The sequence below is a fragment of the Beta vulgaris genome, chromosome 9, assembly GCF_026745355.1.
Source record: "Beta vulgaris subsp. vulgaris cultivar EL10 chromosome 9, EL10.2, whole genome shotgun sequence".
Classification (NCBI taxonomy): domain Eukaryota; kingdom Viridiplantae; phylum Streptophyta; class Magnoliopsida; order Caryophyllales; family Amaranthaceae; genus Beta; species Beta vulgaris.
Genome location: NC_079210.1, coordinates 42,489,570 through 42,505,487, shown reverse-complemented (window position 1 = coordinate 42,505,487; position 15,918 = coordinate 42,489,570). Strand labels below are relative to the sequence as shown.

The following is a 15,918-nucleotide window of genomic DNA, read 5'->3' as shown; positions in this document are numbered from 1 at the left end:
GTGAAGCCGTCCTGACAATCTTGAATTGCTCTACACTGTCCTCTGAAACCCCACGAGGCTCTGCTTGTTCGCCTTTTTTGAAGTACAAAATCCACTGGGGAGGCTTTATACTTGGCACAATAAAGTTGGGATAATAGGGAGTTTCCGGATTCGTGAAGCCGCACTGCTTGTTTGGCAAGCATGGCTTTGTTAAACAAGTGAACATTTCTGATACCAAGTCCTCCTCCTCCTTTTGGAAGCTCAATGGTAGCCATACTTTTCCAATAGATGGGCCTCGTGAGCTTAGATCCATTCCATAAAAATCTTGCGAATATCGAGTTCAATTTGTCGGATGTAGCCTTTGGGATAAGGAAGACACTTAGGATATTGAGGCTGAGCATGGACAGGATGCCATTGATTAGCATAACTCTGCCTGCATGCGATAGAGAAAGGTGATGCCACTTGGAGATTCTTTGTTCCACCTTTTCCACCAGCGGTTGAAATTTTCGGGAACTTCTACCATCCACTTCGATGTTACATCCCAGATAACTTCCAAGAGAATCCGCTGAAGGGGTTCCCACTATACTTCTCATGAACCTTTTGAATCTATTTGGGGTGTTAGGACTGAATAGAATATGGGATTTGTGGTAGTTGATTACTTCTCCTGATAGTCGACTGAATTGCGTCAGTATCTTCTTTACTTCTTCGCACGCTTTGGGAGTGGCCTGGAAGAAAATAAGAGAATCATCTGCAAAAAAACATGTGAGATACTTCCGGGCAAGATCTACTTAACTTTATCCCCTGGAATACTTTCTCCTCCGTCCCTTTCATCAGCAACTTAGATAGGAAATCCATGACAAGAATAAAGAGATAAGAAGATAAAGGATCTCCCTGTCTGAGTCCACAAGTTGGTTTGAATCGCTTTGTTGGTTCTCCATTGATCAGAATGGAATAGGAGACCGTTGTGACGCACTGCATTATCCAGTGGCGACAGATTGCTGGAAATCCCATTTGCGATAACAGCCAGTAAAGGAAGTCCCAATCTACCTTATCATATGCTTTGCCATGTCAATTTTTAGAGCCGCTAGGTAAAGCTTTCCCTTTTTTCGTTGTATTGATCAGCTCGTGAGCAGTAAGGCAGTTGTCAGCCATAATCCTCCCTGGAACAAAAGCATTCTGGTATGGGGAGACAATGAGGTTTAGGATGGGCTTAATTCTGTTTGAGATGATCTTGGAAACGATCTTGTAGATGACATTGCATAAGCTTATTGGTCGATACTGGCTAGCTTGTTCCGGTCTTTCCGTTTTCGGAATGAGGCATATATTCGTAAGATTCCATTCCTGAAGAAGGAATCCTCTGGTGAAGAAGTGATCTACTGCTTTCCATATATCTTTGCCGACGATGTGCCAATATCGTTGGTAAAAAATAGCAGGAATTCCATCAGGACCAGGGGCTTTAAGGCTTCCCATCTGGAACACTACAGTTTTAACTTCCTCAAGAGAGACTGGCTTGATCAGATCTGCTTGTTGATCGGGTGTGATTCTGGGAACAAGATGTTGGAGCGAGTTTAATTCTTGCCAGTAATCATTCTCATGCTGCTTTCCGTGATAAATGGTGGTGAAGTACTGGACCAGTTCCTGCTGGATATCCTCTTTTTTTGAGACCCATCTGCCTTCTGAAGTTTTGAGAACAAGAATTTCGTTCCTTTTCTTCCGAAGTTTGGCCTTCCGAAAAAACCACTTGGTATTTGAATCATCCCAGGCAGTTCCTTTGATTTTTGCTCTCTGTGACCAGTACTTCAGCTGGATATTTATTCTGTCAAGGTTCTCTTTTTTGGTTCTGTCATCCATTTCTTCACCATTGTCAAATGGGAGATCGGCCTGAACGTTCCCACATTGGAGTAGAGCTGCGCTCCATTGAATGTGGTTTTTCTCTTTATAGTTTTGACACCATTTGAAGATATCATACCTTATGTTTCGGGATTTTTTCGCCACTTGATACATTGGGGATCCATTGGTAGTTTGGCTCCATTGATTAGTAACCTTTTTATTGATTTCTTCAAATCCCAAGCACCATGCTTCCATTTTAATTTGTGATCTTCGCCTTGGTGTAACTGGTGAAGTATGCAGAATTATTGGACTATGGTCTGAAATTAGGATCGGAAGGATTAATAATGAGGCGTCGGGGTACTTATGCATCCAATTCTCTGAGGCGTATGCCCTATCCAGTCTTTCATAGATCCTGGCCGAGTCAGATCGATTATTGCACCAAGTGAATGGTTGTCCATGAAAAAGGTAGCTATGTGAGGCTCAGATGGCTTCTCCACATTGTGAAATGTTCTTTCCCTGGAATCTGATCTGATCCTCCTGACTTTTGACTGAGAAACTCAATTTGGTTGAAGTCTCCCATTATTACACTATCTAGTGAGTTTTGATTTATACACTGGCTTATTAAGTCCCATATTTCCCCCCGGCATTCTAATTAGTAGTATGTCATATACACAAACAACATTTGTTACATGAAAACTTGTATCTAATACATCTATCTATTAGATGTTTATCATTCCGCATATTTATAGCGCAAATCATTCCATGGAAAATAAAGATTGAAAAAAAAGTTGATAAAAATGTACGAGTGGACAAATAATTGGTTGATACTCAACTAATGCTATATTGCTATGTATAGTAGTAAGTCGCATTTCTTGACATTTTTTCTTACAGTATCAACAATATAAGTAATTGGATGGCCCATGTTGTTTCATAGCAAATTTTATCCTATCAATCATCATACTTCCATGTTTTATTTCATTTGTTGAAACAAATTTAATTATGTACATATATAGTGAAAAGGTGTTCACATTTCTGATATATACTATGCAACAGATGAGTCTGTTTCCACCCTTTATCCACTGGTGTGTAATGATAAAGAATGCAAGGGACTAATGCGAATTAGTTATGTGTTCATATGCGATATTAAATGGCAAACTGGTTCTGGAAAAAGTGATAAGTAAATGGTGTGAATGCATCCAATAAAAAGAATTTCGACACATCTACTAATCCACGTAATGATATATGTTAGAGCATCTATAATGGGTACACTAGTTTTTGTTGATTTTTCTCTTTTTTCCTCCTTGTATCTCATATCCCTCTCTAATAGATATGATTAAAAAGTGATGGATGCTTAGAGCATCCACAATGGAGAGGAGGTCCTCTTCCTCTTATATTTTCTCTCTCCTTTTCTCCTCTTGACACCTCATTTTCTCTTTCCTCCACCTCATTTCCCACTAACTCATCCTCTTTCTTTTAACATCTCCATATATTTTTCTACAACAAAGAGGATCATCTTCTTCTTACTTTACACATACCCCACAAACTTAAACAACTATCAAGTGGGCCCACTACAGAAAAAAAAAAAGAAATTCAGCATTTCTTGTGAAAACGCAGCAAAACAAAGGGAAGGAGCTGTGTTTTGCATCTCAGTCATCATCCTCTTCAGCACAAGGGCTGAGGCTCCATTTCCTATACAAAAAGAGGATTTCCTTTCAATCCTCTTGCTAAGAGGATCCTTTTGATTTGGTCTACAATGGAGAGGAGCTCCTTTTTGAGGAGAGAGAGAGAGCTAAAAGGAGATGAAATCCTCTCCATTGTGGATGCTCTTAGGATCGTCTCCTATAATTTAGGGTCCTATACTAAAATAAATTATTAAGATTGAAAATTTTAAGCGTATAGGAAGAGACGAAAGAATAATTAATGAGTGTTTTTTTTGGAGTCTAGGAAGAGACCGAGCAAAACAGTAACTTTCATGAATCTACATCCAACATTACACTCGATAAATTGGAAAGGATTAACATGTAATTAGAACTAGTTTTTTTTTTATTTACTTTGAGTGGACAACTAATAAAATTGGACCCTCATATTTTCAGGGTCCGATGCAGTGGCTCACCCTGCACATGGCCTTAGCCGCAGCTGCTTATGATTGCTTATTATAACTGCTTTGTTGTATTTAAAATTTGAAGTTACTGGTAGATCAGCCCGGCCCGGCCAGATTCTTGGGCGGGTTTGGGCAGATTTTTTTGCCCGCGCCAGTTTCTTTCGCTTTGGACTGGGCTTTGGGCAAGCCAAAAATGACTTTTTAATTTGTTTTTTGACGACCCGATTTTGGCCTGAAAAGCTCGCTCATTTTGGCCCAAAATAATGGGCTTTGGGCACAAATTTTGGCCCGAATTTTGATTCGGCCCAACCAATGGAAAAAAAATTTAGGCCCGGCCCGACCCCTGATCACCTCTAGTTACCGGTACTGATTAGCATTGATACTTATTAGTAAAACATATTTTACTAAATTTAACCATTTTTACGTTGAAGAGAAAGGGTCATGAACTTATAATGTCATGCATCTTAATAGCAGGGAAAACAAATAATTTATTCGGGTATTGATTTTAGTCCATTTGGTTTGATGGAAAATAATTTTTAGTAGAAAACGCAAATGAATATTAGATTTTCTTTGTTCAATTTAATGGAAAAATATTAAGTTAAGAAGCGGAAAATGAAGAGGTTGAGAATGAAAATGGAGGTAGATGGATTTCCTTCACATCTTGGAGGAAAAATTGCCTATAATGAGATGAAAAACTCTTTTCCACCTTAGTTTTTTTATTAAGTCCCTGTCTAACATAACAATAGAAAATGAAGGTGGGTTTTTTTTTTTTTTTTTTTTAGGGGATGAAGGTGGGTTATTAATGTCATGCACCAGTAGGAGAAAAATTGATATTTTAAACTCGGCGTATTGGTTTTAGACATTTAGTACTAGATAGAAGATGAAGACATAAGGAATTATAGCTTTCAGCGAATCAAATGAAGAAAACATCTAATCAAAAAAAAAAAATTAAAGACCCAAAGAGCTGTGATTTGGGATTTTGTTTTTGTTTTTTTGTTGTTGTAGACGTGAAATAGGGGTGAGAAATATCTTGTGCCTTGTGGCCATTATTTGTTATGCCTTGAAATGAAAAGTCTCTGGGAACACTAATATCAATTCTCATTCAGACGAGAAAATTTTAGAAAAGTCTCAGTTCTTTCTTTAGTGATTAGCCCAAACTCCATTCTCATTGGAAGAGTGCATTATACTCTAAGAACTTATTGGCTTATTGCACAACCCAACTATGAACTATAGGCACAACCCAAATAAAATTGTGACGTAATTTAGACTAACAACGGAAAACTAAATCCAAACAATGATAGTACCTAAGAAACTCCAAGGAGTTTGACATACAAACCATCGTTTTACTCATAAAAGCTCAATGTAAATACCATCAACCGGATGATAAATCCATGTCTAAGATAAGCAAACAATATTCAGATTCAGAAGCACTTTTTATTACTCTTAACCCATATAGGGATTTTTTGGGGCATTCCTAAACCTCCTGTAAAAATCTGAGATAGGGCTATTGTCGGCTCGTCGCCTTCAGCACCTTGAATGGGTGAGTACCAATTTCTTCATCGAAAAAATCAGAAGTGCCTTCTCTAACACCTAAGGAGGCGTTTGGTTTGGGGAAACTGGAAAGGGAAAGGGAATAGAACCTCTTGATTCCCTTTTATGTTGTTTGTTTTGGGGGTTTCTTTTCCCCCCTTTCCCCTCCTTACCCCCAAATCCCTCTAATTTGATTACCCACACCCCCCAAGGTGTCACATTCCCTTTCTTCGACTCATCATAGACCACCTCCTTGACCATCCAACCACCACCACCAAACCATCACAACCTAAACCAATCATTGCCACCACTAACCGACCACCACCCAACCACTTCCTTGACCACCCACCCGCTAACAACCCTAACCTGACCACCGGAAACCTAACCCAACCACCACCATCTGACCACCCAACCACCGCACAACACATTTTCTCCTCCACGCCAACCAGACGATGACGCAGGTGACGGCGGCAAGAAGGGGAGGGGAGCGAGAGGAGGCAACACAGGCAAGGGGAGGGGGAGCGAGAGGACGCGACGCAGGCAAGGGGAGGGGGAGCGAGAGGAGGCGACGCAGGCAAGGGGATGGGGAGGGTGGTGCGACGCGATGAAAAGGAGAGAGGGAGGCGCGGCGGGAAGAAGAGGGAGAGGTGTGGCGGCTCGCGACGCTAATGGGTGGGGTCAGGGGGAGGGTGGCGGCAACACTACAAGGGAGGAGGAACTGGTGGTGCTATGGTGGAAGAGAGGTAGGAGGAAGAAAAAGAATTTGTACCAACCAAACAACACTTAACATCTAAGGGTTTTGCTTTCCTTTCCCTCTCTACCCCTTTCTTGATTCCATTCCCTTTACCTCATGACAACCAAACACCCCCTAAATTTAAACCTACTGAAAAGAACAAAGTGATCATGGAAACAGCCAATATATCATTTCTACAATAGTTGTGAGGTGGAAGTTTTTTTTATCCAACATAGCAAAATATACTAGCTCCTCAGCTTGAGAAGCAGCTTAATGAATATCCAACTACACATCCCTATTTACTGACAAGGGGGATCATCCAACAGACTAACACTATAAAAATTCACTCATGTAGTAAAATTTCTTCCATATGAGACCTCTACTTACAGATCTTACACTTAAATACCTCCTAATTTACAAAATCAATGGAAAATCACGACCTTTTTCAGATCAATAGACCTATTCAAGGTTGAAAGGAAGCAAGGCATACCTAATCATCGTAATATTCATATCTCACCCACCCACACTAAATCCTCTCTCTGCTGCATAATCCACAAAGCTGTAAAGCGGGAGTACCTTTTCTCCGTAATTTTCAAAACCATCCAACTCTTTCTTTGCTTGAGCTCGTAAATCCTCTGCTACTTTCTCAGCCTTGTCCAACCCATAAACACTTACATAGCTCTTCTTTTTCCTTTTCATCTCCCCATTACTCTTTTCACCCTTTGCCTTCTCTTTTAAAATATCATCCACCACTTGATATAGAATACCAACAGCTTTACCGTATCTTCTGAGCCGTTGGATATCATCATCATTGGCACCCGCCAAAATTCCTCCGCACACAGCTGAGCACTCGGCAAGCTCCCCAAACTTCTTTTCTTGAATAAAGTCCACACCATTTGGCCCACCTTCAAGATCCAGAAATTGGCCTGCAACCATACCTGTGGATCCCACAGTTCGGGCTATCTCTGCGATGACTCTCAAAACGCGTGTCTCCGGGACCAGTTCCTGTGAGGTATGTGAGACAATGTGACTGAAGCCAAGAGGAAAAAGTGCATCTCCTGCAAGAATTGCCATGTCTTCCCCATAGACAACATGGTTTGCTGCATGGCCTCGTCTTACTTGGTCATTGTCCATGCATGGTAGATCATCATGAATTAGAGAGGCAGCATGAACCTGTTTGTAGATAACCAAAAAGTTCTGCTCAGCCAATCAGAGTAGAGATAATTATAACTCACGTCTTACTAGTTATTACTTCCTAGGACTGCAAATTCTCTGGATTTAGTAGACTAATAACAGTAGTACATATACCAGGAGATCGTAGTGGTTTGTTTAAAAACGTAACCGTATATGTAGTCATCAATTGATATAGATATAATCAATCATGGGTATAACCCACCACTATGGAGTATGGACCCATCAGAGACAAGCATAGAGCACAAGAAGTAACTCAATTGGAGGCATTGGCAAAAGTCAAAACGCAGGGGTTGGGGGGGTCATGGGAAGCATTTTAAGAGTTGATATTAGGATTCAGATGGTTTAAATTGTTCAAGACTCCATAATTTGTGTTCAAACCTCCCCAGTTGCACTATCTTTCAATCTTCAACGCTTTGTTTCATGGAAAACTATATCCCCCCTAAATCCTAACAGACAATCTTGGCTCCGATTGTGGTTGGAGGGTCCCTTGGATAGTTGGATGAGAAGAAAATCACGTCTACACTTATCTCCTTATAACTTCCATTATAAAGGGGTTTTTCCATGTTCGTTTATGCAAATTCATCAGATCTCCTTAGAGCCCAAAGCATACTGCTATATAAAGGTTTTCCCAAGAGACCACAACAATCAGATTCTAAAATCATGAATTTCTAGCCACATGGCACAATGAGTGGGATCAGTGGATGCCAAGATGACTAGAGGCTAGCAATGAGACTGCCTGCACCACATCTTAATCACTAGAATATGTAAAGTGAAATTTTCAAATGTAGTGCAAGATTGACAGCAATTACATTTTTGCAAGTAGTAACTAGAACTGGTGCCAATAATTGATATTCATGAAAAATATTATGTGAAGTCACTGTTTCAGTTTTCACACCTCAATAGCTAACTCAATAATACAAGCATATAGATTTCATGAGCCATTCAGGAGACCTTGATTTGGAATAGGTCTGACTGATGCTGGTACACCTCTTCCTCCCAACCCCCAAACCTCACAGGGTCAAAAATAAGCCAGAATCACTCTAACAAAATATATTGAACAGGTACTCCAACATAACAACAAAGAATATTTACTTTAATAACCACCTTTTCCCATGAGCATAAAGGACTATGGCTCATTTGTTGCATGCCCTTAGTCACTCACAGCCCAAACATAGATGTCACGATTCATAAATGTCTTTGTAGTGTATACTTTCAATGAAAACTCAGAAGTCCTAAGTCACAGTTATTGCCATTTTTCCAACTCCAATGAAGGTTGACATTGTAGAGACTTTGTTGCTTACTAGCATTTACCAACTTTTCAGATTCAGGCAGATGCAATCCAAACTAAAGCTCGTGTCTCGTAGTCTTACCCCATATTTGAATGCATGCCATACACTCAATCGATCCTAGTATCCTACTAGATGAAAATAAAACAAAACTATAATCAAGGAGCTAATAAGTAAGCAGACACAAAGTCTGAACTTCATATGGATAAAATCGTCTAATTTTACATATATACAAGCTACTCAAGGGACCCAAAAGTCACACTTGCTGGTGCTCCTAAATCCTCTTTGTTCATAACCTACTAACAGCCATTCAACCCAAAATTGGACATATGAACCTCCAACTCCTAACACTCATGTTTGCACGTTATGGAAGTCGAAAACGATCACATGGAACATCGTAATTCATAGCCTCTGATAATGCAGTTTGTACATATCACCACATGATGCAAGAACCATGCCCATCAATAATAGCCCAACAAGACATAACCAAGATATAGAGCAGAAAACATAATTGCATCAATGACCAGATCAAAATCATCAAAATATATGTCAATTGGCAATTGCCATTAAAGTTCCAAACTCTTGAAAAACCACACTTACTTTTAAAACCCTCATTTTACAGTCAAGGTAACACAAAGCAACAAACTTAACCAAAAACCCCAAAAATAATCAATAATTGTGAGAAAATACTAATCATGATTCATGACCCTCACCCTCTTTCCAAATCAATGATATAATATAAGTTCAGTTCAAGTCCCTTTAATATAGTTGATCACTCATAAAAACCCAATCATAAACATCATATTAGTTATTGTTTCCGGATAATACTAAACCCATAGAATGGAACATTGACCCAAAAATCTCATATATTCCACAAAATTTTCAGCTAAATATGACCCATCAGAAATTATAAAAATGGTGGATGCCATATAGTTAAGTCATTAGTGGGTAAAACCTTATGAAAGTCCAATTAAGACCTCGAATCGAATCCCATCTACCCCACTATACTTAGTCGTTATCTAACACCAAAAATAAAATATACCGTACATATATATATATACTCCCTCTAATTTTGATTAATTTACCCATCATTTCTTTGGACCATATTTGCCGAGACACTAATTTGAGCCTTAATACATGTACCTCCTCCGTTCCGATTTCCGAATTAAATACAACAAATCCATTCTAAATTTGATTAATTTACCCATCATTTCTTTGGACCATATTTGCCGAGACACTAATTTGAACCTTAATCTATGTACTTCTTCTATTCCGAATTAAATGTAACAAATCCACTTTTACGCATGCCGAGATATTATTTTGAACACAGATATACAAGTAAAAATTATGTTTTGTGAAAGTACGTCATGAGACGAATCTAATAAGACCTTACTTGACTATGTTTTTCAAAGTGAAAAGGGTGAATGGTAAAAAAAATGAAATTATTGCATTTAATTTGTAACAGAGGAAGTATAATCAATTGCGAATAAAGGAGGGTACCATTTCGAGGGCACAGGCAGTAGGGAAGGCGGCCTCACGGTGACCGCCGAAAAGCTCACAGGCGGTGATACACATGACGGGTGGGGCCCGCTTAGCGGCTTTATCGAGGGCAGTGTATCGCATAGCTTCACAGATTCTTTCAGGGTAAGAGATTGGAATAGATTCATCAAGTTTCTGATTGATCTCTTCAATCAGGGCCGTCCAATAATTGCGGAGGTCGAATTGAACGGTGGATGATGTGGTTTTTGACATGGCGGATGATGTAGGCGCGGAGCACTTGATTTTTACCCCAAAGAGGTGGTGACGTGGAGGTGAGTGGCGGAAGTTTGGGAGGTTGAGGGTGTGGAACGACGAGGTTAAGGAGAATAAAGCCATTTCTATATGCTCTATAGTCTATAGAGGATGTTTTTATTATCCGAATGGAAGTGTTTGTACAATTGCAACTCCAAGTATGGAAGAGTGGGAATTTTGCCGAGTAAAAAAGAATAAGGTGGGAATTTTGCCGAGTAAGAAAGAATAAGGTGGGAATTTTGTTATCAGAAAAAACAAAATACTCGAAGGAGGTGAGAATTTGGAGGTGTTTTGTTCATTTTTACTAGTCTTGCGCGCAATGCGTGCGATAACAAATAAGGTAGAAAATATTCCTTGAATAATGCAAATGTGAGTTTTAATTTCCAAAATATGCCCAAAAAAATTAAAATTCCCTGCGTACCGTCCACGTAGGACGGCACGCGAGAAAATTATTTTTTTTTGTTTTAACCCACGGAAACCGCTACTCAAAGTAGCGGTTTAATTTTAAAATAAACCGCTACTCTGAGTAGCGGTTTACCTGCGCAAAATATGGTAAGCAGATATCAGTTTTCATAATAAACCGCTACTCGGAGTAGCGGTTTTACCTAAGTTGAAAAAAAAAATTCTCGCGTGCCGTCCTACGTGGACGGTACGAAGGGAATTTTAGTTTTTTTGGGCATATTTTGGGAATTAAAACCTAATTTTGCATTATCCAAGGAAAAAATTCGAATTAATTGGGTATAAAAACTATTTATGATTTATTTTTTTAATCCTTAGGGCATGTTCTCTTCGACAAAAAACAGCTGAACTGAACTTAACTGAACTAAACTGAACTGAACTGAACTGAATTGAACTGAACTGAAATGAATAGTGATATGTGAGAGTAAAAGTATTGTCAAGAGCTGAACTGGTCTGAACTGAACTGATTTGAACTGAACTGAATTGAACTGAACTGAAAATAAGTTGGGGAGAACAGGCCCTTAATCTATTTTTTGGTGACCCTCATGTATTGCCTTATATAATAGAGATCTATCGAGGACCTTATTTTTATAAGAAATAATGAAAATATCATTAATATATGGTTATACGACATGTATAATAAATTTTTTTTTTTTGGTGTTTAGAGATGCCACAAGTAAAATGCGAATCGCTCACAGGAATTCCTATAATTGGGAGAGAAGGTTTAACTAAGAGTTATCCCTTATTCTCACATAAAAGATAATATTTCCTTCGTTCCAAATTAGATGCAACAATTCAGGTTCCACGGTGTCAGACACAAAAAAAAAATTAAGGTGAGATTAGGAAAAAGTGAGGACATGTGATTAAGCAAGTTTAATTGGAGAGAAAAAGTGGGACCAAGCACCATCTAATTCCCACCACATTGTCACTACTTGCTGCCACCACCACTACTGACATCATCGCCAACATCATTGAAACACCACTACAAGCACCGGAACTCCACCAAAATCACCGAAATTCACCACCCAAACCATTGAAATCACAACCAAACCAACTAAATCCACCACCAAAACCACCAAAATCCAACCCAAACCACCGGCAATCTCAACCAAAATATCAAATATGTAACTACCAACGAGAAAGTGACGAAGGAGAGATAACATTGTGATGATGGAGACTAGGAGAGATAAGATAGTGATGATGATGGTGGTGATGTGGTTGTTGGTTTTGGTGGATGGTGGTGGTGGTGGTGTTTGAAGATGATGGGTTGGTAAAAGATGATGAAACATATAAAGGGTTGAAGATGGGGTTGTGGAATATGATGTGGTAGATTATGAAATATTGAGGAATATTTTGTATTAACTTTTGTATATATTGTTACCTAACTTATAGCCTAAATTATAGCAATGTAACAGTCATAGGAATATTGTATATATTGACCAAAGATAGAATGAGAAGGCACGGAATTACATTCTTTCATGGTATCAGCTAGGGTTCGACTTTTTCACGCTTCCGCAGCCCTCCACATACCTTCTCTTCTTGTCTTCTCCGTTCTTCCGTCAACATGGGCGACAAGTCTTCATCCTCTTCATCTTCTTCTTCTTTTCACCCTGCTCTTGCTGTTTCGAACATCAAGACCCATGTTCCCATCACTCTTGAGATGGAAAATGTCCAATATGCTAATTGGGCAGAATTATTTAAGGTCCACTGTCGATCGCACAAGGTCTTCATCATATCATTCCTCCAAAAACCACGGGTGGGAAAGACAAAGAACCGGCCACTCTTACTGATGATGAACAAGCTCTCTGGGATACCTTAGATGTTGCTGTTGTTCAGTGGATTTACTCCACCATTTCGACAGACCTATTGAACACCATTATTGAAGCCGACGTCTCAGCCATGACGTTATGGACCCGGTTTCGCGATTTGTTTCAAGACAATGAAAACTCACGTGCCGTTGCTTTGGAACATGAATTCAATAACACATACTTGAAGGATTTCTCCTCGGTTTCGGCATATTGTCAACACCTCAAGACTCTTGCCGACCAACTGAAGAACGTGGGTGCTCCGGTTCCGAACAACCGATTGGTCCTCCGTATGGTGGGTGGTCTCACCTCTGCTTACAAGGGGGTTGCCTCGGTTATTCGTCATAAGAAGGTTCTGCCCCCATATTATGAGGTTCGTTCCATGTTAGCGTTGGAGGAAGCTAGCATGAGGGAAGCGGCGGTTGGTGGTGATGATGCCATGGTGGTGGCTGAAGGGACGTATGATAATCGCTCTCAATCTCAAGGCCGTGGCCGAGCTCATAATAGGGGTCGCAATAATCATAAAAACCGGAACAATGCAAAAAATGGTGGTGGTGGTGGTTCTCCGGGCAGTGCTGGCCGCGGCGGCAACCGCGGGGGTGGTCACGCTCCTGGTGGTGGCAGGCAGCTACCCTATCCTCCCCCGCCTTGGATGTGGATGCAGTACCCATGGGCATTTCCCCCTTGTCCTTATCCCACTCAATCTTGGGGTAGACAAGCTGGAGTGCAGAAGCCCAGCATTTTGGGCCCAATACCCACGAAGCAGCAGGCCTATACAGCAGCAATACAGTGGACTCCTATTCCAGCAGCAACGCAGTGGGCTCCTACTGACATTGAGTCCGCCATGCATACCATGTCTCTCTCTCCACCGGATCCCAACTGGTTTATGGACACCGGGGCGACGTCTCATATGACGTCCGCACAAGGTAATCTCTCGTCTTATATTAATATGAGCAAACATAATGGTATTACTGTCGGTAGTGGTCAATCAATTCCAATTCATGGTTATGGGCATGCTATATTACCTTCCCCACACCCACCATTGTCTCTCACCAATGTCTTACATGCTCCCCACCTTATTAAAAATTTAGTGTCCGTTCGCAAATTTACTACTGATAATAATGTATCTGTAGTCTTTGATCCTTTTGGGTTTTCTGTGCATGATTTACAGACGGGGAGACGACTCATGAGATGTGAGTTCGCTCTACCCCATCACTACTACCAGTTCTCCTGATTTTCATCCTACTGCTTTTCTTGCCTCTACTCTTTGGCATGACCGTCTGGGTCACCCAGGAGCCTCTGTTTTAGATACTCTTCGGCAAAATAAAATGATTGCTTGTAATGACTCTTCTAAGTTTTCTACTTGTCAATCTTGTGTACTTGGGAAGCATATTAAGTTGCCATTTGTTTCTTCTTCTTCTACTACTTTTATGCCTTTTGATATTATGCATAGTGATCTTTGGACCTCTCCTATCTTGAGTTCGTCAGGCCATCGTTATTATGTGCTGTTTTTGGATGATTTTTCTAAATACTTGTGGACCTTTCCCCTTGCTAATAAATCACAAGTGTTTTCTATTTTTTCTACACTCCATGCTCATACTCTTACTCAGTTTGAACGTCATATAAAAAGCATCCAATGTGATAATGGGAAAGAATTTGATAATACTTCTTTTTGGAAGTTTTGTGAGTCTAATGGCATTTCATTTCGACTGTCTTGTCCTCATACATCTTCCCAAAATGGCAAAGCCGAACGCAAAATACGATCCATCAATAATATCATGCGCACACTTCTTATTCATGCATCTATGCCACCCTCCTTTTGGCATCATGCTCTTCAAATGGCAACGTACCTTCTTAATATACTTCCAAGCAAATTATTAGCCAATGAGTCTCCTCTCAAAATTCTGTATAAACGTGATCCTTCTTATTCTCACATTCGCGTTTTCGGGTGCTTGTGTTATCCTCTTTTTCCATCCACTACTATAAATAAATTACAAGCCCGCTCTACTCCTTGTGTTTTTTTGGGGTATCCTGCCAATCATCGTGGATATAAGTGTTTTGATTTATCACAAAATAAAATTATTATCTGTAGACATGTGCATTTTGATGAACAAATTTTTCCTTTTGCTAAGCTTCATCACCCTACTGCCAGTGAGTATGATTTTTTGCAGGATGATGCATCTCCATCCTACCTTCACCAACTTCAATACTCCTCGCCTCCTGCCCAGCCTGCTCCTCTCTCTCCAGCCCAGGCCCAAACCTCTCCAGCTCACTCACCTGCGGCCCACATTCCAAATCCCTCCTCACCTGCTCCAGCTCACTCTCCACGTCCTACCTTGACCCACTCACCTGCTCCTCCAGCTTATTTACCCTCACCTCCTCACTCACCTACCACGGCCCAACTACCTGATGGCCCAACACCCGCACCACTCCAGCCCACATTGTCCTCGGCCCAGCCCCCTCCAATTCCCATTCACCGACCCGTCACCCGCAGCCAGCGCGGTATATTTCGGCCCAACCCAAAATATACCCACGACCAAGCCCACACCACCATCATGACTCGTTCACCCCTTCCTCGTACCCCTATAGCTGCTTTACGTGACCCGAATTGGAAATTGGCTATGACCGATGAATTTGATGCTCTTATTAAGAATAGGACTTGGGATTTAGTGCCCCGCCCCCCTGGTGTTAATGTTATTCGTTCTATGTGGATTTTTACTCATAAAGAAAAATCTGACGGTTCTTTTGAGCGACATAAAGCTCGTCTTGTAGGTGATGGTAAAACTCAGCGTGTTGGCATTGATTGTGGTGAGACTTTCAGTCCAGTTGTTAAACCGGCTACCATCCGTACTGTTCTTTGTCTTGCTTTGTCTAAGCAGTGGTCCATACACCAGCTTGATGTTAAGAACGCATTTTTGCATGGTGAGCTTAAGGAGACTGTCTATATGTATCAGCCTATGGGGTTTCGTGACTCACAGCATCCGGATTATGTGTGTTTGTTACGCAAGTCCTTGTACGGGCTTAAGCAAGCCCCTCGGGCATGGTACAAACGGTTTGCTGATTTTGTTTCTGCTATTGGTTTTTCTAACAGCAAATCTGATCATTCTTTGTTTATCTATCGGCGGGGGTCTGATATGGCTTATTTATTGTTATATGTTGATGATATTATCTTAACTGCTTCTTCTGATGCTCTCCGCTAGTCTATTATGA

General features: G+C 40.5%; 1 protein-coding gene across 1 annotated transcript; it reads right to left on the bottom strand.

Moving 5' to 3' along the window:
- Positions 1 to 6,338: 6,338 nt before the first annotated feature.
- On the bottom strand, positions 6,339 to 10,664 carry LOC104903871 (heterodimeric geranylgeranyl pyrophosphate synthase small subunit, chloroplastic). The gene is made up of 2 exons (XM_010691996.4): positions 10,154 to 10,664; positions 6,339 to 7,346 (listed from the first exon to the last, which is right to left on the bottom strand). The coding sequence occupies exons 1-2, from the start codon at positions 10,526 to 10,528 to the stop codon at positions 6,687 to 6,689; spliced, it is 1,035 nt and encodes a 344-aa protein (XP_010690298.1). The 5' UTR covers positions 10,529 to 10,664; the 3' UTR covers positions 6,339 to 6,686.
- Between the last annotated feature and the right edge of the window lie 5,254 nt (positions 10,665 to 15,918).

Excerpts from the sequence above, each read along its gene's own strand:
- LOC104903871 (XM_010691996.4), bottom strand. The coding sequence starts at position 10,528 with ATGGCTTTATTCTCCTTAACCTCGTCGTTCCACACCCTCAACCTCCCA. Across the intron at positions 7,347-10,153 it reads CTGCCTGTGCCCTCGAAATG|GTTCATGCTGCCTCTCTAAT; the intron begins GTACCCTCCTTT and ends ATCTACAAACAG.